Source organism: Ammospiza nelsoni, chromosome 28, assembly GCF_027579445.1.
Source record: "Ammospiza nelsoni isolate bAmmNel1 chromosome 28, bAmmNel1.pri, whole genome shotgun sequence".
Classification (NCBI taxonomy): Eukaryota; Metazoa; Chordata; class Aves; order Passeriformes; family Passerellidae; genus Ammospiza; species Ammospiza nelsoni.
In genome coordinates, this window is record NC_080660.1 from 1,173,024 (window position 1) to 1,196,632 (window position 23,609).

At 54.6% G+C, this 23,609-nt stretch overlaps 2 protein-coding genes across 7 annotated transcripts; one reads left to right on the forward strand and one right to left on the reverse strand.

Annotated features, from left to right (window-relative positions):
- Window positions 1-311: 311 nt before the first annotated feature.
- On the forward strand, window positions 312-5,196 carry CERS2 (ceramide synthase 2). Of its 2 annotated transcripts, none has more exons than XM_059490317.1 (11): window positions 312-423; window positions 1,745-1,918; window positions 2,339-2,456; window positions 2,540-2,658; window positions 2,833-2,890; window positions 2,966-3,016; window positions 3,184-3,276; window positions 3,527-3,655; window positions 3,739-3,845; window positions 3,924-4,077; window positions 4,261-5,196. In XM_059490317.1, the coding sequence occupies exons 2-11, from the start codon at window positions 1,746-1,748 to the stop codon at window positions 4,387-4,389; spliced, it is 1,131 nt and encodes a 376-aa protein (XP_059346300.1). In that variant the 5' UTR covers window positions 312-423; window position 1,745; the 3' UTR covers window positions 4,390-5,196. The 2 variants fall into 2 exon arrangements, with proteins under 2 accessions (XP_059346300.1, XP_059346301.1); XM_059490318.1 differs by lacking the exon at window positions 312-423 and adding an exon at window positions 1,638-1,652.
- A 928-nt stretch (window positions 5,197-6,124) lies between these two features.
- On the reverse strand, window positions 6,125-23,161 carry SETDB1 (SET domain bifurcated histone lysine methyltransferase 1). Of its 5 annotated transcripts, none has more exons than XM_059490257.1 (22): window positions 23,101-23,161; window positions 22,506-22,728; window positions 21,593-21,759; window positions 21,242-21,279; window positions 21,024-21,123; window positions 20,568-20,738; window positions 20,098-20,299; window positions 19,128-19,201; window positions 18,659-18,849; window positions 18,160-18,337; window positions 17,584-17,704; window positions 15,302-15,460; window positions 13,835-14,452; window positions 13,387-13,503; window positions 12,964-13,133; window positions 11,505-12,130; window positions 11,044-11,072; window positions 10,814-10,946; window positions 10,155-10,311; window positions 9,021-9,235; window positions 7,437-7,520; window positions 6,125-6,771 (listed from the first exon to the last, which is right to left on the reverse strand). In XM_059490257.1, exons 2-22 carry the CDS (start codon window positions 22,715-22,717, stop codon window positions 6,370-6,372), a joined length of 4,164 nt encoding a protein of 1,387 aa, XP_059346240.1. In that variant the 5' UTR covers window positions 22,718-22,728; window positions 23,101-23,161; the 3' UTR covers window positions 6,125-6,369. The 5 variants fall into 5 exon arrangements, with proteins under 5 accessions (XP_059346240.1, XP_059346239.1, XP_059346243.1 ...); XM_059490256.1 differs by having other exon boundaries at window positions 9,021-9,238; XM_059490260.1 differs by having other exon boundaries at window positions 6,415-6,771; window positions 7,437-7,525.
- Between the last annotated feature and the right edge of the window lie 448 nt (window positions 23,162-23,609).

Below are 23,609 nucleotides of genomic sequence, written 5' to 3' on the forward strand. Positions count from 1 at the left end.
GGGCGGTCTATAGGGTGTATGGAGGTGTAAATGGGGCACATACAGGGCTGTCTATAGGGTGTATAGAGGTGTATATGGGGCACATATAGGGCTCTCTGTAGGGTGTTTATATGGGGTGCACGGGGCACATATAGGGCGGTCTATAGGGTGTGTATTTGGGGTGTATATGGAGCACCCCGGGGTCCATAAGGGGGGCGCACGAATCCCGTCTCGGCGGTCGATTGCTCACGCCTGGGCCCCGCCCCGCCCCACGGCGGGCGCCGCTCCCCGCGGCGTTGCGGTGACGTCACTCCCGGGTCCGCGGTGACGTCACTGCCGCCGCTGCCTGGCGCGGGGCGCGCGCGGGACGGAGGGGGGCGAGCGGCGGCTCCGTGAGGGCTCCGGGCGGCGGCGGCTCCGTGAGGGCTCCGGCGGCGGCTGCGGGTGAGTGCGGCCGGCGGCGCGCGGGGCCGCCCCGCTCCGCGAGGGGCCGCCCGGAGGGGGCCGCGGGATGGTTCCCGCTCGCTCCCTCCGCGCCAGGCCCGCGGCCGGGCCTTTCTGCGGGCGTTGGGCGCGCACCGGAGCCATCCCGGGCCTCCATCCGCCCTCGGGCAGGGCCCGCCGGGGCCCCCCGGGGCTGCCCGGGCGGGGCCGGGTGAAGGCGGGGCCCCCCCGGGCCCACAGCGGCCTCGGGCAACGGCGGGGTCGCTGTCCCCCGGCCCGGTCGGGCGCGCAGCCCCCGGGCCCGGATCCCTCCCGGTCCCGTTTATCTGCCCACAACTATAAAACGTCAGGGGTTTGTCGGTTTCCAACAGGATCGCTGCTAAAATCACCTCTGGGGAGGGGGGTCCGGCCCGGCGGTGCCCCCTCCTGCACCGGCTCCGTGCCCCGGTGCCCCCACATCGCGCTGTGCCGCCGGTGCCCCGGGGGAGAAGGAGCTGCCGGCCCTGACCGGGGCCTCACCCCGTCCTCCCACGCTCCCCTCCCGTTACCTGCCCGCGGCACGGCCCCGGGAGCCGGGAATTGCGGCACCTCCCTCCCGCCCGCCCTTGCGAAACCGGCCACGGTGGTTCCTCTTCCTCCCGCGGCCGAGCGGAGCCGCCCCGGCCCTCGCCACAATCCGTGTCGGGGATTCGCGTCCCGGGGCTGCGATCCCAACCGAGCCCATCCCGACCCCGCGGGGTTCCCCAAAATCGGCCGGTGGGGAGGGACGGGGAGCCGGGATGCGCTGACCCCGCTGGCCCCGAGGGGCCGCTCCCCCGTCCGGAGCCTTTTTAAGGCACAAAGGTGCTCATTGTGTGGCCACAAATCCCTAATCCCGCGCTGGGGCCGTGCCGGGCCTCGCAGCGCTGGCGGTGGGCTCCGTGCCTCCGTTTCCCACCGGGGATCGGGTTTGGATCGGCCGCGGGATGCGCGCACGGGAGGGAAACCGAACTCGGGGGTTTCTCCCCGCTCCCGATCCCGGTGCGGAGGCGGCGTTGCGGTCCCGGTGCGGAGGTGGGAGCCCGGCCGTTCCCTCGGGCTGGCTGCAGGAGCCGAGCTGCCGGTTGGAAGCGGGACTGGGGCCCCTGTTAATGATCACCCTCTGACCTCCGGGCTGCCGGGAGCAAAGTCCCTCGGTGCCCGAGCCGAGCTCCGACGGGGATTTCACCGGGGCCTCGCTGGGAGCCGAGGTGGAAATTGGGGCGCCTGGTGGGGCCGGGGTGGGATCGGCCTTCTCCTCGGAGATGCCCCCCTCACCTCTCCCCCTTTTCCCTTCCCTCAGCATGTTTCAGACCTTGTACAGCTATTTTTGGTGGGAACGGCTCTGGCTCCCGGCAAACCTCACCTGGGCTGACCTGGAGGACCGGGATGGGCGAGTCTATGCCAAAGCCTCTGACCTGTACATCACCCTCCCCTTGGCCTTCCTCTTCCTCGTTGTCCGGCACCTCTTTGAGACGTGAGTCCCTTCCCTGGGGGTGGGCACGGATCCTGAGCCCCCGATCCGGCTCTCCCCGTGCCCTGGGGGCTGTGGCTGAACCCTGGCATGTGGCACCTTGCGCTCAGCCGAGCTGGGGGTCCTGATCCCCCCTAGCAAACCCAAGTGCTCCCTTTTCCCCACACAAACACGGCCTTTAGGGAGTGATTTGTTGGGCAAACAATGGGAACAGACCCGGCTTTGTTGGGATGGCGAGAGAAGGGAGGGGCTGAGTGGGGACAGCCCGTGACAGAGGGACCCGGGGGGCTCCCCTTGGCAAAACCCACCCCGAAGGAGGCACAGCAGCATGGGGACACCGAGGCACTGAGTGTTCATGGGTCAAGCCACCTGAGTGGCTTTAATGGTGCCAAACCGTGCAGGTGACAGGAATTCCTTCCCCAGGTACGTGGCCACCCCCCTGGCCGGGCTGCTGAACGTCAAGGAGAAGGTGCGGTTAAAAGCCACCCCCAACGCGGTGCTGGAGAGGTTTTATGCTGCCACCAGCAAACACCCCAAGCAGGTGAGGGCTCAGGGGGTCCCCAGGGGGCGAGGGTGGCAGAGGCAGGGCTGTGTGACACAGTGGGGCTGCCCCGGTGTCCCCAGGCCGACGTGGAGATGCTCTCCAAGAAGAGCGGCTGCACCGTGCGCCAGGTCGAGCGCTGGTTCCGCCGCCGCCGCAACCAGGACCGGCCCAGCCTGCTCAAGAAATTCAGGGAGGCCAGGTGAGACCCCTGTCCCTTCCTGCCTGGTGTCACTGTCCCTCCACCCTGGGGGCTCTGGGGGTCCCAGCTTGGCCAGGAGCTGCCTGGCAGGGTGGGAGATGTGGGATCTGGGTCCGTCCTCCTCCCTCCTGCTCCCCGGTGCCCGTCTGAGGAACGTCTGCTTCCTTTTTCCAGTTGGAGATTCACCTTTTACCTTATTGCTTTCATTGCTGGCATGGCTGTCATAGTGGATGTGAGTATTGCCCCCCTCTCCTTGCTCCCCCAGCCCCCCTGGCCCCTCTGACTCCTGTGTCTCCCCATCCTGCAGAAACCCTGGTTCTACGACCTCCGGGAGGTGTGGAAGGGATACCCCATCCAGGTGAGCACATCCCAGCTGCCAGCCCTCGCCTTCTCCTGAGCACCAGGGGGAACTGGGGGTGCAGGAGGGTTTGGGGGTCCTCAGGACACCCGGATGGTGCTCACAGAAGGGGACCAAACCCCTCTGGGGGACACAGAGAACAACCCCAACCTGTCCCTTGCCCCCAGAGCGTGCTGCCCTCCCAGTACTGGTACTACATGATCGAGCTCTCCTTCTACTGGTCCCTGCTCTTCAGCATCGCCTCCGACGTCAAGCGCAAGGTGGGGACACTGGGACGGGCTGGGGGACACCAGGACATCTCAGCAGGGTGGGCAGGTGGGAGCAGCTGGGAGGATGTGGGCACAGGAGCAGGAAAAAGCAAGAAAAGCTCATTTCTTGAAGGGAACCTGTTGTCTTGTGGGATAACTGAAGCCTCTGGAAGGTGGGAGAAGCTCAGGGGCTGTGGGATGGGGTTTTGCTGTGGGTGCTGTAACCCTCCCTTTGCTGAGCTTCCCTTTGCTTTGGGCACAGGACTTCAAAGAGCAAATCATCCACCACGTTGCCACCATCATCCTCATCAGCTTCTCCTGGTTTGCCAACTACGTCCGTGCCGGGACTCTCATCATGGCCCTGCATGACTCCTCGGATTATCTGCTGGAGGTTGGTGTGTCCCCCTGCCCTGCTGCCACCCCGTCCCCCATCCTGTGCCCCCTGCCCTGCTCACCCCCTCTGCCCCCCTCCAGTCTGCCAAAATGTTCAACTACGCCGGGTGGAGGAACACCTGCAACAACATCTTCATCGTCTTCGCCGCCGTCTTCATCATCACCCGCCTGGTCATCCTCCCCTTCTGGTGAGCTCTGCTGGGGAACGGGGGAACTGAGGCAGGGGCTGGGGGAGCCTCAGTGACAGGAGTGGCTTTTCCTGGCAGGATCATGCACTGCACGATGGTTTATCCGCTGGATCTCTACCCTGCCTTCTTTGGTTACTACTTCTTTAACTTCATGATGGTGGTGCTGCAGTCGCTGCACATCTTCTGGGCCTACCTCATCATCCGCATGGCCCAGAAGTTCATAACTGGAAAGGTGAGGGGGGGCATGGGGATGTCATGGGGGAAGGAAGGACCCCCAGATCCTGAATCCCGACTGCCTTTGGCTCTCCAGATCCACTGTGGGGAGAAACCCCTGTGGCTGCAATGGGGAAACTGAGGCACGGCAGGAAAATGAGGGGAGCTGCTGCCTGAACCCCCTTTTTCCCTCTGCCCGCAGGTGGTGGAGGACGAGCGGAGTGACCGTGAGGAGACGGACAACACCGAGGAGGAGGAGGAGGTGACCAAGAACGGTCCCCTCTCCAACGGCCACCCCGTCCTCAACAACAACCACCGCAAAACCGACTGAGAGCGCCCCGGACCCGAGAGCTGCCACCTCCTGCCACCGGCCCGGCCCCTCCGGCCGCTCCGCACCGGGAGCCCGGAGCGCCCGCCCCTGCTCCGGAGCGGGGCCGCAGCTCTGCCTCACACTCACCGCTGGTGCCCTTCCACCTCTCACCTGCTGCCTTAATCCACGGCGGTTCCCCGGCCAGGCGGGGACCCCTCCGGGGTGGCTCCATCCATCCCTCCGGGCGGTTCCTCCCCGCCCCGCAGCCCCTGCCTGGGATCGGCTCTGGCCAAAGAGCTCGGCCCCAGCCCCTCGCCGGGCTCTGCGTTATTCCAATTTTCCCAACCATTCCTTCACCGGGGCAAGGGGATAATTCCCCTTTCCCTGAGCTGGAAAAGCCGGCTCAGCCCCTGCTCCACCGAACTGGGAGGGAGGAGCAGGGAATTCCTGGGTGTTTCAGTGCCTAAATGATGGGATGACACTATGGAAGTACTTGGGGGAAGGAAGCTGCGGGGTTGAGCCACTCCTTGTGTCTCACAGAGTTTAATCCTCTCATTTCTCTTCGGTAAATGGATTTTTGAGTCTCTCCCTCTCCGTGGCCTCTCCCAGCTGTAACAGGACAAATTTCCAACTTGATTTTTTCCTTTTTTTTCCTTCCTTTCTATTTATTTGGAAGACAGGAGGAGCCAGGCTTGGCTCTGTCTCCTGCATCCTTTGGGATGCTGTGAGACCTCCCAGCACGGAGGGGTGGGGGGGAAAAGGACCATTAACCAATGTCAGACCAAAACGTGTTTTGTTGTTCTTGTTTTTTTTTTTTGGGTTTTTTTTTTTTTTTTTAATAAATAAAAGGTTAAATATATTAAAAGTTAAAAAAACTAATAAACTTGGGTAAAAAAAAAAAAATACAGGATTTGGGCATATTCTGTGTCCCTGGGGTGGGGAGGTTATTTTGGCATAGATCCTTTAGGCAGTGCTAAAAATGGGCAGAGTTGAGGATTTTGATGGTTTTTATGGGTTTTTTTTCCTCCTAAAAGTTCCCCAAGTCTTCAAGCCCAGGCTGGAGTGTGGGTTTGGGTTCCCTGAGGAGCTGCAGCCCCACTGGGATGACAAAGCCTCCATTCAGGTGGAGTCTCAGGATGGAACTGGAGCTCCAGGAGGCCCCAGAAAGGTTTTATTTTACAAAGAAAAAAGAAAAAGGTTATTTAGCAGAAAAAAAGCCCAACAAGCCTCCCTTGTGCAGGGACGGTTGGAATCAGCTCCACCACCTCCCAGATTGGGTTTTTCCACGTCAATAATGTGAGATTTGATCCCACTTTGTCAAACTTCAGCTCTTTCATCCAATTCTCAGGGTGGTTTTTTGAACTCTTTGGATCTGTCCTGTGCCTTCCCTCCCCAAACAAAAAAACCCAAGCCTGGAACTGGTGCCACTCCCTCCCTCCCTCCTGTGCCCAGGTACCCAAAGCCAGTTTGGGGCTCCCTGTGACATTCTGGGAGGGTTGGAGATGGAGACAGGCACCAGATCTCCTTCCTCAAGAAAACCCCAACCCCTTCCTCTGTAATTTTCCCCGGTGGAAGGATTTAAGGAGTGTTTGTTTTGAGGAAAGGTGAAGGAAAGGTGAAAATGTGGGAGCTCCTTATCCCTTTGCCTGGGCCCATCTACCTCTGGCATTTTTCCTGCAAACCCCACAGGAACAGGGATGATGGCAGAGGTTCAACTCTGCTTTTTCGCTTTGCTGTGTCTTGAGATCAGGACAGGTTGTTTTTAATAGAAAAACTCACTTTTATTGCTTTTTAGCAACTAAAAGATTCTTTACAGCTCACAGATGAAGACAGATACTTTTTGTCTTTTTTCCCTTGGATTCTATAAATCCTCATTGGTCCAGTTTTCCAAGGATTCTTTCCACCATCCTCCCTCCCACTTTAAGGCCTCAGTCCCAACTGGGAAGCACTTCCTGACAATACTGGGCAAGTGCTTGCTGCTGGAAAAATGAGCTTTGTGCCTTAAATTTGGTGGAAAGATGGAAGAGAGCAGGGAAAGTTCTTTCCTTGAAGAGAATTGTCTTGTGGGATAACTGGAGCCTCGGGAAGGTGGGAGAAACCCAGCGGGTGGAAACCACCCCCAGCACAACCCGAGTCCACTCCTGCTCTGTGTCCATCTGTGATTTTCCAGCTGAGAAAAGGGAGAACTGAGAACTTGTGGAGAAGAAAAACTTCACCCTCACTGAGGGAAAGGGAGCACCAGGCCCCTGGGGAAGGGGGAGCTGCTGGGAGGGAGCGGGGCTGGCTCAGAGCAGGCGGCCCCGGCAGTCGATGGCCCCGCAGCAGCACAGCAGCTCCTTGCCCTCCACGCTGCCAACCTCGTAGTTGTAATCCCAGGTGAGCTCTGTGCCAGCTCGGATCCTCCTGGGAAAGGACACAAATCCACACAGGATGGGTGAGGAGATTGCTCCAGGAAAGAGGAGAAAGGATGGGATGAGGCTGAGGCAGCCAGGGAGGAAGGGATCAAGTTCTGTGATGAATCATTGCTGTGAGGATTCACTGCAGGAGCAGAGAGGCACACAGCAGGGGCTCACCACGACTCAAAAGACTTGGGATTAAAACAAAAAAGGGAAATTGGCTGCTCCACGCCTCACTCTGCCCTTTGGGAAGGTCTAAAACTGGTGGGAATCACAGCAGGATCTCCAGCATAGGAGAGAGGATTTCACCTTCCACCAAGGTTTTTCTCTGCACAGGAGTGATGAAAATTGGGAATGGGGTTTCTAGGAGCAGGGAAAGCCCAGCTCAAAATTTGGGAGTAAAACAAGAAGGGAAATTGGCTGCTCCATGCCTCACTCTGCCCTTTGGGAAGGTCTAAAACTGGTGGAAATCACAACAGGATCTCCAGCACAATAGAGAAGATTTCACCTTCCACCAAGGTTTTCTTTGCACAGGAATGATGAAAATTGGGAATGGGGTTTCCAGGAGCAGGGAAATGGGTTTCCAGGAGCAGGGAACAGCCAGCCCTGGCCATGAAGCAGCTCCCACACAGCCCAGGAACCCTCAGCCCCTCCCAGCCCTCCAGGACTCACTTGCTGGCAAAGAAGGCGACCCAGGGGAAGCGAAGGTCGTGGGTGTCCACGAAGACGTTCTGCACAAAGAGGTTTGGGGTGCAGCTGTGCTGTAATGGCAACAGAGAGGAGCCTGAGCTGCTGCCCAGGCAGGGAGGCCGAGCTGCCAGCGCTGAACAGAGCCTTTATAAACAAGCAGCATTCCTGCTCTGCCCGCCAGTCCAGCGGAATCCTGCTGGAACAGGCTGCACGCCCGGGCTGAGTCATAAGATCCACACTCAAAGGTAACGGGCTCTGGAAGGACTCACGGGGCCATTCCTGCTCCCACCAGGCTGGAGTAGCTGGTTTTCCACTCAGGAAGGTGCCTCATCCTCCCAAACCTCTCATTTCCCCACTCCTCCCCAGGCTTGGGGAGGAACAGCCCCACTGAGCAGAAGGCTCAGCCCTGAGGTGTGCCCATAAATGCTCATTTATCTTTGATACCAACCAAAGGCAAACAGCAAGTCAAGGGGACTGTTTAAAACATAATCCTCACTGCAACTGCATTTAATTTTATGCTGCTTCATTCTTTAAATTGCTAATTGTCACATTTATCTTTTCTTTCTAACGAAAAAAGGGTGAATTGTGGTGTTACATTTTAGTTCAATGGTTTGCTCTGTCTCACCCCTTGAAAATATTTATTCCAAGCCTGTGATCCTCCCCTGAAGAATCATGGATCTGTAATCCCATTGGCCCAAGTTTTATTCTGCACCCAATTTGAATGTCCCTGTTAAGCTGTGGGGGCACCACAGATTCTCTCTTGGCCCTTCTCCACCTCTCCCTCTCCCTTCCCCAATGTCCTAGAGTGATGTTATGATACCTGTATCCCCATTTGTGTGTTCTGTTTATGCTGGATTTCATGTTCTGAGCCTTCAAGGCTGGCTCTGAGGAGTCAAAGTTTTGTTTTGGTTTTGCTATCAGCTGCTCCCTCACGGCTGTGGGACATAGAGACAGGGCAGTATATGGTGCTGCCTTTGCTTTTTGCTTTACTCTTGCTCTTGCTTTGCTCTTGCTTTTGCTTCTGCTCATTAGTTAGTTTAGCTAAGCAGTCCAAATTTTTCCCTGGACTGTTTCTCCTTTCCCTTTTTTGGACCAACTTGAACCTGCTGTGGACTGGGACCTGGGAAACACCGAGAGTTTGCACCTTGTGGCTGCAGCAGCTACCCCAGCACAAGAGGGACTGATAACAGAGAGAGACTTTCTGAATTTGTCATCTTTTTCAGAGCTATGAAAGAGTGTTGTCACCTGGTATTGTTCATTTTGTGTGCTGGGGGTGCTTTGCCTCTTAAATAAACATGTTCTTTCCACTTCTCTCCAAGGAATCTTTCATTAATCAGTTGGGGGGAGAGGCTGTGTGGGTTACCTAGCCGGAGGGGCCCCTTTTGAAAGTTTTCTCCCAAATTTGCCCTAAACCAGGACACCCCTTCTCCCTCAGAAACCATGCTGCTCCCACGGGTGAGACCCCAACAAACCCTCATGTAATCACCACCCTCAAACTCCACATGGACTCTCCTTTCACACCCGGCTTAGGGGGCCTCCAGGGGATGTCCCAGCCCCGTGACTCACGTTGAGGTAGCGGCCCAGGTTGCCCTCGAGCTTGGCGTCGATGATGTAGCAGTTCTCCTCGCCGTCGTAGAACTGGCGCGTGCTGCGCCGCACGGGCCCCGCGCTCTCGCCCTTGTCGGCCGCCGCCAGCGGCGTGGATTTGATGGCGATGCCGTGGGTGGATTTCAGGGCGAAGCCTCGTGTGGATTTCACGGCCACCTGTCTCTTCACGGGACCTGCTGCGAGATGGGATCGTCCCTGAGCCTGCTCGGCGCTGAGTGACAAAGCCCTGAGAGCCAAAGCAGCGCTCCGGGGTGGCTCCTGGGTGTCATGGACGTATTTTATAAAAATTCCTTTTGCTAGGATCTTTTCTCCTGAGAGGCCTCAGAAATGAAATGCAAACAATAATTATCTGCTGCTGTGGAATGCAACAGGTGCATCTTTGATTGGTCTCATGTAGTTGTTTTTAATTAACGGCCAATCGCAGTCCAGCTGTCTTGGACTCTCTGAGAGTCACAAGATTTTATTATCATTGTATTCCTTTCCTTTTCAAGCCTTCTGATGAAATCCTTTCTTCTATTCTTTTAGTATAGTTTTAATATAGCATTATAATATAATGTGATGTAATGTAATATAACAATAATATAATATAATATAACAATAATATAATATAATATAATATAATATAATATAATATAATATAATATAATATAATATAATATTTCTATAATAAGCTAATATAATTTATTATATATAAATTAATTTTAATTATAATAATATTATAATGATATTATATTATAAAATATAATAAATCATAAATCAGCCTTCTGAAACACGGAGTAAAGATTCTCATCTCTTCCCTTGTCAGGGTTGCCTGCAAATTCAACATCTGGGATCATTCCAGCCCAGCCTGCAGACCCACCCTAAGCCTCACTGATGCTTTTTCTTACAATACCCAAAAATATCTGCTTTTGAGGAGCAGATTTTGAAGTTTTGTCTTGCTAAACACATGGGGAAGGTTCCAACCTTCCTGGAATTGGAAGGAGAATGTCCTGGAGCTGAGGGACACAGCAGGAGCAGCTGCCACAACCTCAGAGCCCTTCCTGGTACTTCCACCCAAAACTCCTCACCCTCAGCCCTGCTCTCCCTCCTCACCTGACCCAGATGATGGATTTTTCTTGTCCTCCCCTTCCTCCTCCTCGGATCCTGAGGAAATGGTCTGGATGTCGTCGCTGTCGTTGGCTGTGCCCGGGGCCTGCCCTGCCCTGTGCTCCTCGTCGCTGTCGGTGCTGCTCGACACCATCAGCACGTTCTGGGCACAGGAAGAGCTCCTGGAGTCCATCCCAGCCTCCCTTTTCCCCAGAATATGGTGCTCACCCTCTGTGTTCCCACCCTTTGGAAGGAGATCCCCCCCCTCTGGGCACCACACTCCACAGGTGAGTGTTTGGGAACGCCTGTGGGGTTCTGGGGGGGCTGCTGAGTTCTGCTTGAGATCCTGCAGCATTAGGTGCTCAAAAGGAAGGGAAAGGTTCCCAAAAAACAAGGAGAGTTCACCAGGATGGCTTCCAAACAATGGTCCCAGATGTGCAAACCAAAGTGCCAAATCTAACCCAAATCCCACGCTCGCTTTTTTTTTGATTGTTCAGATCCACAAAAGACCCCAAAAACCCAAAGGAAATCCAGCGCCCTCCAGGAAACCACAGCTACAACCACAACCCCCGTGCTCAACTGGGAACCAAAGGCAGCAAATGACCCAAAATAAGCTTGAAGAAGGGGTTTGGGGGAGGCCCCTCCAGCCTGGGGGTCCCACTCACCTCTGACGGGGGCGGTGGGGCCAGGGAGCGGCGGCGGCTCTGCAGCAGCAGCGTGCCACTGACGGGCCTGCGGATCCCCTCCAGCCGCGGAGGGCAGGGGTTGTAGCCGTACCTCCTGCCCAGGCTGCTCAGCCTGCAGGGACAGCACAAGGGCAGCTCACACCTGCATCTCCAGGCCAAGTGGAAGCTGTGCCACAATTTCCAGGGAAAAATGATTTAAGGAATCTTACCCGGGAATTTTGGTTGATTCTTCAGGTTCCTGCAGAGGGGAGAAGCACAGATGATTGGAATCTCTCCCTTCTCGGGCACTCCAGACTTTCTATGGAATTGTTCCCCAAAATGCCAGCCCAGGAGGGAGATGCTGCCTGTCCCCACACTCAGTGTGACACCCAGCATGGAGATGCCCCTCCCTGGGGGACTCCCAAGTGCCCTCCCTGGAGCAGGGGGTGGCCAGGGACCACCTCCATGTTCCTCAGGTCCCCAGGCAGGAGGATGTTCAGCTCTGCTGTCATCAAGTGACTTCTGCAGCCTCTTGTGCCACAAATCCTTCCCTGGGTGGGGTAAAGCCAGAGAAGCCAGGGGAGCTGAGCACAGAGACATCCAACAGCCCCACAGTCCCCCTGGATGTGCTCTATGGAGAGAAAAGCCACTGGAGCAGCAGCACCTCCCTGCCTTTAACTCTCTCCCTCACCTCCTTCTTGGGTGCCTTCGCCTCTCCATTCAGATCTCCTGGAAGTGTGGAAGCACAGCCCTTCTCCCTCTCTGCAGGCATCTCCACCTTCACAGCCTTGGCTTCTCCCCCTTCGCCCACCCTGAAGGACGAGGCGCCGTCGCTGTCCTGCAAGCCCTCAGCCATGCTGTTGGAGCTCAGCCACGAGGCCACCTTGTTCTTGGAGATCTCCTCAGACACCGGCAGCTTGCAGGGAGGGGCTGTGGAGGGCTCCTCGTGGCCGAGGGGCCGTGTGAGCCCCGAGTCCTTGGAGGCCGTCTCCGAGGAGCCGTGGTCGCGCTGGCCGCGCGTCTGCCGGCGCGTGGCGTAGCTGCGCAGCACCGAGCTGGTGTTGAAGTTGTCGTCCTTGCAGAAGTTGTCATCAGAGCTGTCCTCGTTGGATTCCTCCAGCTCCTCCGTGCCCGTGTTCTCCTCGTCGTCGTCGTCGTCCTTGAGGTCCACGCCGCTGTTGTCCGAGGAGCACTTGGCGTCGCTCTCGTAGCCCTCCTTGAAGTTCTCCACGCTCTCAATGTGGTCGAGGTTGGCAAAGTACTCGTCACCCATCTCCAGCCCCTCTTTGTCAGCAAAGTCATCAGTCAGGATTTTCCCTTTGGGGGCAGAAAATGAAAGGTGAGTTTTATCTTTTCCAAAGCTCACTGAGGAGAAAAAGGGATGACAGCGCTTCATTCCAAAGCTGGGCTGGGAAATGACAACATAACCCCATTTCTTGATGTAACAAAACCTTGAAGCTTGTGGTTGAGCTAAAATCACGATTTTCAGCTCAGAAATCTCTACAGGGCAGCTCAAGCAGAGCCTTGGAAGGGCTGGAAGAGCACAGAGGCAGCAGCAGCTCTGGCCGTGGGTGGCTCTGTTCCAGAGTCAGTGCAACCCCAGAGCAACTTCTGCATCTCATGGGCTGAGCACAGGAAGCAGGGCTGGGGTTGGGTCACCTCAAGGACAGCCTGGGGGACATCTTGTGACACTGGCACTGCCACCACAAGGGTTCTTGCAGCATTGGGCAAGTTCATTAGCTCAGCTTTCACCCCAAAAGTAGGCGTGGCAGGAGCTTTACACCCCTACTGCTGCACTTTGGAATCACTGAGGTTGGAAGAGCTTCTGAGCCCCACTGTTCCCCCCAGCACTGAGCCATGTCCCCAAGTGCCACACCCTTGTGCTTTTGAGCACTTTCAGGGACAGTGACTCTACCACCTCCCTGAGCAGCCTGACCACCCTTCCCAGAGAGAAATTTTCCTGAATGTGCAATTTAAACCTCCCCAGGGTGTTGAAGAAGGCCGAAAGGTCCTGCTTGAGCCTCCTTTTCTCCAGGAGGAGCTCCCCCAGCTCCCCCAGGAGTTCTCCAGACCCTTCCCCAGCTCCATCCCCATCTCTGGCTACCCCTCTTTCCACAGCAGAGTTTTCCACGTGCCAGGTGAGCTCCCACCTGCGTAGATGCAGACAAAGGAGCCCTTGGCGATGTCGTCGAGGCAGCGAATGCCCCAACCTTTGTTCTGGGTCTTGAAGAGCTGCAGCCGCACCTGGAGGCCGTGCTGCACCAGGCGGTTGGTGCACATGTTCACGTTGCACTTGCACCTCTTGTTGCACTCATAAACACTGGAAGAAAAGGAGAAGGATGACAACTTTCAGGATGAAGAAACACCCCAAAGTCTGTGGCTGTTGGCAGTGCTGGGGTTATGCACAGAGATCCCAGAGGATCACAACTCATGTTCTGGATGATCCTCAAGGCCCCTTCCAACCCAAAGCATTTCACAGTTGGCAGAAGAACCAAGACCAGAGGTAGGTGGTCACATCTGCACGGGGATACCCAGGATCAACTCCCTCTCAATGGGTCTGGGGCTCTGCTCACCCTGTTGGAAGACACTCCTCCAGCCGCTTGTGCTGGTAGCCTGAGTTGGGGTTGATTTGCCCTCCAGGGGTGCAGCCGCTGGCCTGGATGGTCAGCTGGTGACAGGCACACTTGGATCTGCAGGGAGACACAGGAAAACCCACAAGATCAGTGTGAGACAGGAGAATAAATCACATCTTTAGGCAGAGATGGGCAGCAAGGATCTGACTTGGAATCAAACCAGGAGGGAGAAATGGTTTGATGCCACTCAATTCCAAGTTGTGGATTTCTCATGCCTGGAAGTGTCCAAGGCCAGGCTGGACGGGGCTTGGAGCAACCTAGGATAGCAGAAGGTGTCCCTGCCTATGCCAAGAGTTGGAACTGGATGATTTTTAATGTCCCTCCCAAACCACGAAACCTGCAAGGGTTTAAAGCCCAGGTGTCCTCTCACCCAGCAGCAGTCACCTACTTGTCCCTGCAGCCATCCTTGCAGTCACAGCCCACGAGGAACTCCCAGCTGGTGTTGATGTACACCCCTTTCCCGGGGATCCTCTCCTTGCTGTAGGCCACCTGCGGCGGCGGCGTGTTGTCGATCTCGTTGACGCACGACAGGGGCACGTCCTCCTTGCCCTTGGTGATGTCCGCGATGTAGTAGTAAGGCTTGTAGGGCTGGAACTTGCGATCCACCAGCACGTAGGGATCCAGGCAGAACATCTCCAGGAACAAGAAGTCGCAGTCCGTCTCGAAGAGGTAGCGCTCGATCTCGTGCATGGAGCGCAGGCAGAGCCCGCAGGGCGTTTTGTAGAGCACGTGGAAGCCCATCTTGCGGTTGACGCGGCGCCGCGCCGTCATGCGGCGGAAGTCGTAGAGCAGCGGGATGAGCAGCGGGTTGCGGCTGCGGTACTGATCGCTGCGCACCGGCCGCACCCGCGCCAGGCACGCGTAGCTGCACACGTGGGGAAGGTAGAAGAGCTTCTCCAGAGGGGCTCGGTACGACGGCTCGTTGGGAACGCGGTCCATCATCCCGTGGAAGGGCTGCGAGGGGACGCCGCTGGGGACGCTGCTGGGGACGGCGCTGGGGACGCTGCTGGGGAGAGATGGGGTGCTCAGGTTAGGAAGGATTTGAGATGTTTGAGGAGGGCAACGAGGCTGATGAGGGGCTTGGAACACAAGCCTGGAACACAAGCTTGGAACACAAGCCCTGTGAGGAACGTTTGAAGGAGCTGGGGTTGTTTAGCCTGCAGAAGAAGAGGCTTAGAGGTGACCTTATGTCAGAACCCAGGAAATTCCTCCCAAGACCCCTGTGCCTTTGATCTTTGTTGTCATCGTATTTCAAAAGTTCTATATCTTCTTGGTGATTTCTCATGGGTAGTTCTTCACAGCACTGACCCCTTCTTCTTCACAGTACAGCCAACAAATTCCATCTCTCCTCACAGCACAACCCAAAAACTCCAACTCTCTTCTCACCCAGCTAACCCACTCTTTTGTAGCACTCTTCACCACTGCAGCCTATTAATGGCAGGCCTGTTCCTAATCTTTGGTGATTAGCACAGCTACAACTCCTCAGGTGTGAGACTACCTTCTGCACTATCTTTATTTTCTTACATTCTATCCCTCTACCGATCTTGACCCATGGATAAAACAATTACCAACCTTTACACGAAGGATTACAAGTCAAAAAGAGTTTAAGTAGAATGACAACGAATTTATCACAGCGTAATAAAAAAAATCTAAAGGAAATTCACTGCCCTCCAGTAAATCACAGCTACTTGTCAGTGCTGGATGGGACTCCATGAACTCAGAGGCTTTTCCAGCCTCAGTGATTCCACCACTCCACGATTTGAGCTGCTGAATCCCCACAGGCAGACACAGCCCCACACGTGTCCCAACATCCCAGATGGACTGAGGGATGTGCCCCACCCAGAGCTCTGCTCACCGGTGCTGCGGGGCTGGGAGGGCCCTCCCGGCTGCCGGGGTGTCCCCGAGGACAGGGGAGGATGGGGACGAGTGGCCGGAGCCCACGGAGCCAGGACGGAAGGACGTGCTTTTCTTGGCCACCTGCTTTCTGCCCTGGGCCAGCTGCGTGTCCGAGCATCTGCAGGAGGGAAGGAGAAGCTGATTTGGAGCGTGGAAAAGCAAAATAACACTGGGAATCAAAGTAACACTGCCCCATGGAATTCAGAAACCCAGGAGAATCCCAGCAGTGGCTTTTTTTCCTAATAAGAGTGAAAATCAGCCCATTTCTGGCTGTTTCTGCTACAGCAATCCCACAACCACTCCGAATTTCAGAATTCAGCTGCAGCTCCAAGTGACTTCTGATTCTGAAATGAGGCAAAGGTAACAAGGCCTTAATCCCAGGAAGCTGGACGAACCAGACCATGAAGAAACCCCTGGCTTAGCAGAAACCAGCTCTAGAAGCTCAACCAGGCCTGAGTAGGAGGAACAAATCCAGAGGATTCTCTTGCAAGGACTAAGGAACAAGATAAGATTGTGTAAGGGAATGTAATAACATCCCTGATGAAAGAGCTAGTAAGGGCTCTAAAAAAACAGGTTCTCAACCTATTTCAGGAGTTTTCAATCAACTGCAGGTTTCCAAACCATTCCAGGAAGTTTTCAACCCATTTACATCAATAGAACAGAAAATTACCACAAACCATCTGCTGAAGAGGAAAAACTGTGAAGTTATTGGGGAGAAAAGGAGGAGACAAAGAGCAGGAAGGGATGAGGGTTTCTGCCAACAGCTGCCTGAAAGCAAAGTGTTCAAACACATCTCAAAAAGAACAAGAGGAAAAATGGGCTTAAACCAGTCAGAAGTGGTGACAACACAAGAAAAACTTGAAAGAAGGGGGAGAAACCCAAGCTTTCCTCAGAGGAAACAAAACACCAGAGTGAGGAGACTGTTCTCAGTTTTAATTATCTGAAATCCAAGTGTTTGAACCCCACAGAATCCCTGGGACCAGCATGGACACAGCCAGGCCTCTGGCTGCCTCTGCCCCCTGGTCAGGGGCAGTTGGGATTTAAGGGCAGGGAAGCAGCTGCACAAAAACCATGTCCTAAAGCCAAGCCCAAGAAGGAAAATTTTCCTTGTAAAGCTCTGCAAGGCCTGAATGGGAAAGGATTTGGTGATGACACAAAGGGCTGCAGGTCCAGCTTGGTTGTGTTCCTGTTGTGACACTGCCCATGGTCCCAGGGTGTCCCAGCCCAGCTCTTCCCTGCACATGGGGGACCTGCAGGGGTGGGGGCCCAGCCAGAACCTCCTTCAGCATCCAGGATTTCTCTGGCATTAAGGAAAAGGTGATTTTCTTGTGGCTTCCACTCCCAAATCCTGGTCAGACCAGCACAGAGGGAGCATTTCCAGGGGTAAATTAGGTTATATTGTACTGCTGATTGGAGAGGAACCCCAAGACCCCACGAGCTGGGGCAGGTGGGGTTTGAGCTGCTGCTGCTACACCTGGAAAGCCTGTGGGGAGTAAAGATTGACCTCCTGCACAGGCTGCTGACACCTGGGACATGTCCTGCCTCCCTGGTGCCCCAGCAGCAGGGCACAGGCAGAGCAGAAAACGTGCTGGCACGGGGCCAGGCGCCCGTAAATGCGGATGGGGAATCCACAGTGCTGACAAAAATGAACTGGGAGAGCCTCTCCCTCCCTTAAAACGTCCCCGAGCACATCCCCAGGTTCCTTGGTGTCCTCCACCACACTCCCTGCATCACCAAGCCGAGCTCCTCCTTCCTCCAGGCCTCCTTCAGCCTGCAGCTCCGGGAGTGTCCCCCTTGGGCCCCTGGCAGCGGCTTGGCCGTGGATTGCTCCGTGCCCACCGGGACCGACCGCTGATCCCGAGCTCCCAGCGAGGTCAGCCAGCAGGTCAGGCCACGTGGAGGGACACAAGGCAGCCGGGGGCCAGCGCCTGGATCGTGACACGAGGGAGCAATTCAGATTTTGGGAAGAGAAAGAGCAAAGGTCTCGTTTGGAAAGGCAAGTGCGAAGCTTTAGCCCTGAGGAGGAATATTTGGCTCGGGGAGTTGGTGTCTCTCAGCTCCCGCCCCCAGTTATTCATCCAGCAGCCTTAGGTAAAAGTTTCTCCCCAAAATCATGGCTAAAGGCATGGAGGACGCCTGCAGCTGAGGATTCCTCTGCACAGAAAAGGTGGTGCCTGAGAGAGCTGAGTGCTGGAGAGAAGCAAAGAGGTGGAAGGTGCTGGAGGTGCCTCTGGTACTTACTCCATCTCTGCAGGCTGAGGAGACGAGGGACGTGCAGCTGGCTCTGGAGTCTTGTACTGGGGACCAGCTCCTGCTAAATCCTGGGTGTACTGGACCACAGGGCCCTTGCTCCTCACAGCACCTGGTGGGGAAGGTAAAAAACCCAAGAGTCAAATCCTTAATGTTATCCCAAGTTGGCTGTATGGGCCCCAAAATACTGATTTGTTCCTGGAAGGAACCAAAACAGAGAAATTTGGGATTAATGGTGGGTCATCACTGAGCTCAGAGCACAGCAACTCCCCCAAAAATTCTGGTCACTTCCCCCAAGTGCAGTTTGGTTTTTGTGGCATTGTTCCAGGAGAAAAATCCCACAGGAAATCTAAATCTCCTATGCCAGAGGACAAAAACCCTGGAAATCTAAATCTCCTGTGCCAGGGGAAAAGGCTCAGTGGAAATCTGAAATCTCCTGTCAGAAGAAACAAAACCAAAATCCAGAAACCTGAAACCTCCAGGAACTCTGCTAAAAAAACCCACCACACCCAAACCAGCCTGCAGATAAATCCCAGGGTCTAAATGAAACCAAAAGATGCCACCAACCAACGTTGGGACGAGTCCTGGTTTGCCCACTTTGCTTCTTTTCCTGGGTGGAAGCTGTGGAAGCTTTCATGCTGAACATGGGCTCGAGGCGTGTGGAACCTCGGTAAATCCACTCACAACGTCTGTCCTCTTGTGGGAAGGAGAAGGAAACATTTGAAGTTCCCATGGGAAGAGCTTCCTGGAGTGAGACACAGAGAAAACACAGGGAGACAACAATGAGGAGTGACAAACAGCAGGCAGAACAGACAATAAATTGTCAAATGCAATTATTTACGTTGAAATTTCTAATTAGGTATTAGGGAAAATTTCTTCCTGTAAAGGGTGTTCATGTCCTCGTAGGGTGACCAGGGCAGTGGTGGAGTTACTGTCCCTGGAATTGTCCAAAACCCCTGTGGATGTGGCAACCAACCTCAATTATTTCCATGATTAACAAGAAAAACAGAACTGATCAAATCCCCAGGCTCAAATTTAATCCTAATGGGAGAAGTGAAATTCCTACCAGGAAAAGGATTTTCACCAGACTTCCATCCACTTCTTCCACTCTGGATTTCCACCAGGTGCCTTCCCACTCAGTTTTGATCAGCTGCCCATTCTTCAGCAGCACCATGGGCCGGTTGGGGTAGGCAGTGATGTATTCCTCAACAAAATCCCGACAGGAAACATCCTCAATGTCTTCCCAGGCCTTTTTCACTGTTTGGGACACGTGGGAGAAAGGGAATAAGACAAAACAGAAAGAACATTTAATTCTTTTTTTTTTTTTTTTTTTTAAGGATTTCCCAGGTGCATTTTTCCTAAGGTCAATCAAAGGTGATCCTGAGGGCTGGAATGCTGGTGGTGGGACATCCTGAACCCAGCCTGGCAATAAACCAGGATTTCAGATGTCCCCAGGCTCAGCAGCACATGGGACACGCCCGTTTTTGGACCTTCCCAAAAGCTCAGCAGGCCAGGAGGGGACAGGGATCACTCACAGGGCCGGCACACCGGGTACAGCTCCCACTCCTTCACGTAGGACGCGTAACCATCGTCAAAGAAAATCAGGAACCTGGAAAAAAAACCAGCAATTAGGAGCTGAAGAAACTTCTCACAGCATGGAATGGAAGTGGAGAACCTCTCCTGCTCCTCCTGGAGACAGCCCAGTCCTGGGTGAGGACAGAATGAGGAGTTACAAACACTCCCTGTGCTCCCCATGGCTGCTCAAACAGCACAATTCCCAGCCAGGGCATTTCCCTCTGCTCCAAATCCCCTCCGTGCCCCAGGAAAGGGAGATAAAAAATAGAAAATGTTTAATTGCTGCTGATTTCTGCAGGGAAGTTGAATGAGGCACCCATTTAGTGCCTCTGAGTGAGGACTCCAAGCCCTGGAGCTGTACAAAAGCTGCAGGATGAGGGATCAGCATCACAACCAGGAGAAAAGTTGCAATTTGAGTATCAAATTCAGCTCACTTTCAGTTATTAAACACAAATCAGATAAAATCCAACACAATTTACATCAGATCCAGGAGGACTGAATCCTTTATCAATCAGGAAAACCCCAAACCTTTATTTTAACAGACCAGAGCAGCCTTGCCCTTTTTTTATTCCCAAAAAAGCTGCTCCAAACCTGCTCTTTCCCCTCCTGAAGAGCTCTGGCATCACCTCTGCCACTCTGCCCTCCCAGGGCTCCCATTTCCTCCCACTGTTTCATGCCTCAAGCAGCCCAGACTCAACATTTGGGTGATAATTTGAATAAATTAGCAGATCTAATTCCTGACTCAGGGCCATGAGCAAGAGTGGAAGCTCCACCCTGAGATAAGAAAGATGAAGAAAGTCAGAATCACATTCCTGGGAAGGGCTCAATTCAGCACCTGAAGGGAATTCAAATAAACCCTTTTACTTTTTGGCCTAAAACAAAAAAAATAAAACAGAGATGGAGGTGTGTGACCATGGGAAATAAGAATACCTGTTTTTATTCTTGACATTGGGGGTTTCAGCCACAATCCCAGCATAGAGCCACATCTGATTGCCATCCTTGTACCTGGCCACCACCCTCCTGCCCACGTGGTGCCTCTCAGCAGATGGGTGGTAATCATAGGCAATGTGGTTGCCCGAGAGCAAACTCTTCCCTTTGTTATCAAATTTCACTTTGTACTTCTTGCCAGCACCTGGAAATACATTTTAAGGCAAACAGGAGATAAATAAAGAGGAAAATAAACAAAAGCCACGTGATTGCACAGCAGAATTCCAACACTCTGGGTCACTCTGAGACCCTTTATTCAGAATTAACTCAGAATTCACTTCAAAGCCTTGCAGGATTTCATATGGAGGTGTGCTGCTCCCACAATCCCTTCCAGGTGACATCAGGTGCTCTGACACCTTTTAATCCAGGTTTCCCACCCAAAATCCCAGGCAAGCCCCATGCATGGCACATACCAACCGTCTGGATGGCAATCAACGTCCCCTTGTGCCACGTCTTGGTTCTTTTTTTCCCCAAAATCCTCATGCCCACTTTGAGGTCCCCATCAGTGTTGAGATCATTGCTAGGGGCTGCAGGGACAGTGATGGGCTGGGCAGTGCCAGGAGGTTCCTGAGGGGGTTGTGCATCTACCAAGGGACAACAGCAGAAAGTCAGTTCTAAATCACCCAAAGCACAGTTCTGGAAGAAGCATTCCTGCTCTTCTTCCTCTCAGGCAGCCCAAGTGCCTCCTTTTTACTGAATGGAAACAGCTTGGAGAAGAAGCAGGAATTCAGAACCAATACACCCTAAATTAAAACAGCATTTTGGGATCAATAAACATGAATGGAGATCCTAGGAGAGAAAGCAGATCATTGTTTTCCCATTTTGGGAAGCAAAGGCCCAGGGCACAGAGCCCCTGGAAGCTCCCACACCTTTCTGTGCTTCCTGCAAGTTGGTTTTCTTGTTTACAGCATCCATGAACTTTGCAACATCGCGGGCAGATTTCCTCATGGCAGCCATTGCTTCCCTCAGCTGCAGGAAAGAAAAAGGAAACACAGAAAAACTTTTGGTTTTTTGCACCCAATACAATGTTGTGTCTCAGGAAAACCTCACATGAGGAAACATGTCTGGCCAGGGCCTCCCCACTCACCAGACTCTGATCTCTGGAGATTCTGGGACCGCTGCTGCCTGTGAGTGAAGAGAAAACATTGGTTTAAAACCTTTTTATTTGTGGAAAAAATCCATCCTAATTAAATCACAGAGAGCAGGGGGAACAGGGAAAAGTGCTCATCCCAAATCTATGCCCAGACAAAGCTTTTCCTCATTTGATGGGGACAACAGTGAGACAGGAGGGTAAAGGGTAAAATCCCAGTCTGGGACTCCAGGAATTCCAGGATTTCAGGAATTCTGGGACACAAACAGGATCTGCCAGATGTTCCCCATGAGCTAAAAGCATTCCCTCATCCCCACCCCTCCCCTGGCCCTGCTGGGGACACTGAACTGCGTTTCCAGCCCGAGTCCACGCTCATGACATCGTCATCCTCCTCGTCGGGGATCTCGATCACTTCTGTGGCTGCTGGGGCCTCGTCCTCGGAGCTGCTGTCCCGGTACTGCAGGCCCATCATGGAGTACAGCTCCTTGGCCAGCACCTCGCACTTGTCCATGGCCCTGCGGGAGGGAAAGCAGCTGAGCCCCCTCAATTCCACAGGGAGCTGCCCCTGACCGCTCAGGGGGTGTGAGAGACGGTCTGGAGTTTCCTTCATGCGCCTCACAAGGGCCCTGAAGACCCCAGCAGGAGCTCTGGCCTGGCTGAGGTGGATGTTTTTGGATGTTATTGTGATTGTTTGCAGGTGTGCTCACTGTGCTTTCGCAGAACACTGCTCCAAACAGGTTCTGATCAATGGTGGCTTGTCCTTGCACGCTCACACCTGCCTCACAAGTTCTGACAAGAGCTGGCTTGTCCTTGCACGCTCACACCCGCCTCACAGACACAATGGCCCATGAATCTTCCCCACCTTTTGGCCAGATACTCGCTTTGGATTGAAACTGCATAAACTGTAACTTTCTGAGATAACTTTGGTAAAACCCCATGGACTACAGCAGATCTAGACCATGAGGATTCTGTCTCACTGGTAGCCATATTCCCCTTCTCCTCTTCTCCTTTCTATCCTTTATTTCCTTTTCTGATCCATCTATCACATTTGCTGTTGGCCTTCAATAAAGGTGCATTTGTTGTGATTAAAGTGACAGCCCCCTGCTGTTTGTGTTTTGCACTTTTGGGATCTGGAAATGAACCATTGCTTGCCCTAGGGGGAAAGTTGCCAGTGTGCTTCATTAACCAGCTACACTGTGGGTGTGCCCTGAAGGGAATGGAGCATCCCCCTCAAATCCCCCTCCTCAGAATTCCCACACACCTCACAGCATCATCAATGAGCTGGTCAACGTGGGCCACCTCTTCCTCCTTGTGCCTCATGCACTGCTCCAGCTCCTCCAGCTGCTGCTTCCACTGCCTCACCCACTCGGAATTCTCCACTTCTTTGTCGATGATTTCTCTCAGCTCCTCCATGGAGATTCCCAGCTCCTCCATCACCTCCTGCTGCAGCTCATTCATGTCCTGGCAATCCATCCCTGCCGCACCTGAGGAAGGTGAGGTGAGGAAGGAGAGGCTGGAGAGGGAGATCATGGGAGCTTTTCCCACCTTCCTCTACCCCAATGTCCCCTCACAGCCCCCCCCGGTCCCCTCACATCCTCCCCATCCCCTCACAGCCCCCCCCCCCCCCCCGGTCCCCTCACAGCCCCCCCATCCCCTCACAGGCTCCCGGTACCGTCACAGCCCCCCCCGGTCCACTCACAAACCCTCCGGTCGCCTCACAGCCCCGCCAGGTCCCCTCAATACCCCACACCGCGTCCCCCTCATCCTCTCCCAGCCCTGTCCGTCCGCCCCAGCAGCTCACAGACCCTCACAGGCCCTCTCTTTGCCCTCAGCCCCGGCCGCCCCTCCTCACTCACCGCCGCCGGTTCCGTGGAACCGGAGCAGAACCGGAGCAGAGCCCGGCGCGGCCGCCGCGTGAACGTCACTTCCTGCGCGCGCCTCCCGCGCCTGGCGCCCCCTGGCGGACCCGGTGTGAGGAGAAATCCCCGAAATTCGGGAATAAATTAAATACAGTAAATGAATTCCTCTGGAAATCGGGAGATAAATCCCTCGGGAATCGGCAGTTCGGGGGATTGACCGCTGCCCACGGGAGCTGCCGGGAACGGCCGGCCCCGTTTAAGTTGTGAGCACCGGGAAAGCCGCGGTTCGCTCCTGAGGCGGCCGCGGATCCTTCCTGAGGCGGCCCCGGAGCCCCGGGACTGTTCGGGGCCGTTGGAGCCGTTACCGAACGCGCCCCGAACGATCCTTTAACCGTCACCTCGGAGGGGTTTGAAACACGGAGAGTGATGGGGGCAATGGGGAAATTGGGAGTAATTTGGGAAATGGGGCACAATGGTGGAAATCGGGAGCAATGAGGGTAAACGGG

What these genes read in the sequence shown, in the direction of transcription:
- CERS2 (XM_059490317.1), top strand. Translation starts at nt 1,746, where the DNA reads ATGTTTCAGACCTTGTACAGCTATTTTTGGTGGGAACGGCTCTGGCTC. An exon ending in AAGAAATTCAGGGAGGCCAG is followed by an intron (nt 2,659 to 2,832) that starts GTGAGACCCCTG and finishes TCCTTTTTCCAG; the next exon opens with TTGGAGATTCACCTTTTACC. An exon ending in AGAAGTTCATAACTGGAAAG is followed by an intron (nt 4,078 to 4,260) that starts GTGAGGGGGGGC and finishes CTCTGCCCGCAG; the next exon opens with GTGGTGGAGGACGAGCGGAG.
- SETDB1 (XM_059490256.1), bottom strand. Translation starts at nt 22,717, where the DNA reads ATGGATTGCCAGGACATGAATGAGCTGCAGCAGGAGGTGATGGAGGAG. An exon ending in GTACCCGGTGTGCCGGCCCT is followed by an intron (nt 18,850 to 19,127) that starts GTGAGTGATCCC and finishes TGTCCCAAACAG; the next exon opens with TGAAAAAGGCCTGGGAAGAC. An exon ending in GAATCAACCAAAATTCCCGG is followed by an intron (nt 10,947 to 11,043) that starts GTAAGATTCCTT and finishes CTGTCCCTGCAG; the next exon opens with GCTGAGCAGCCTGGGCAGGA.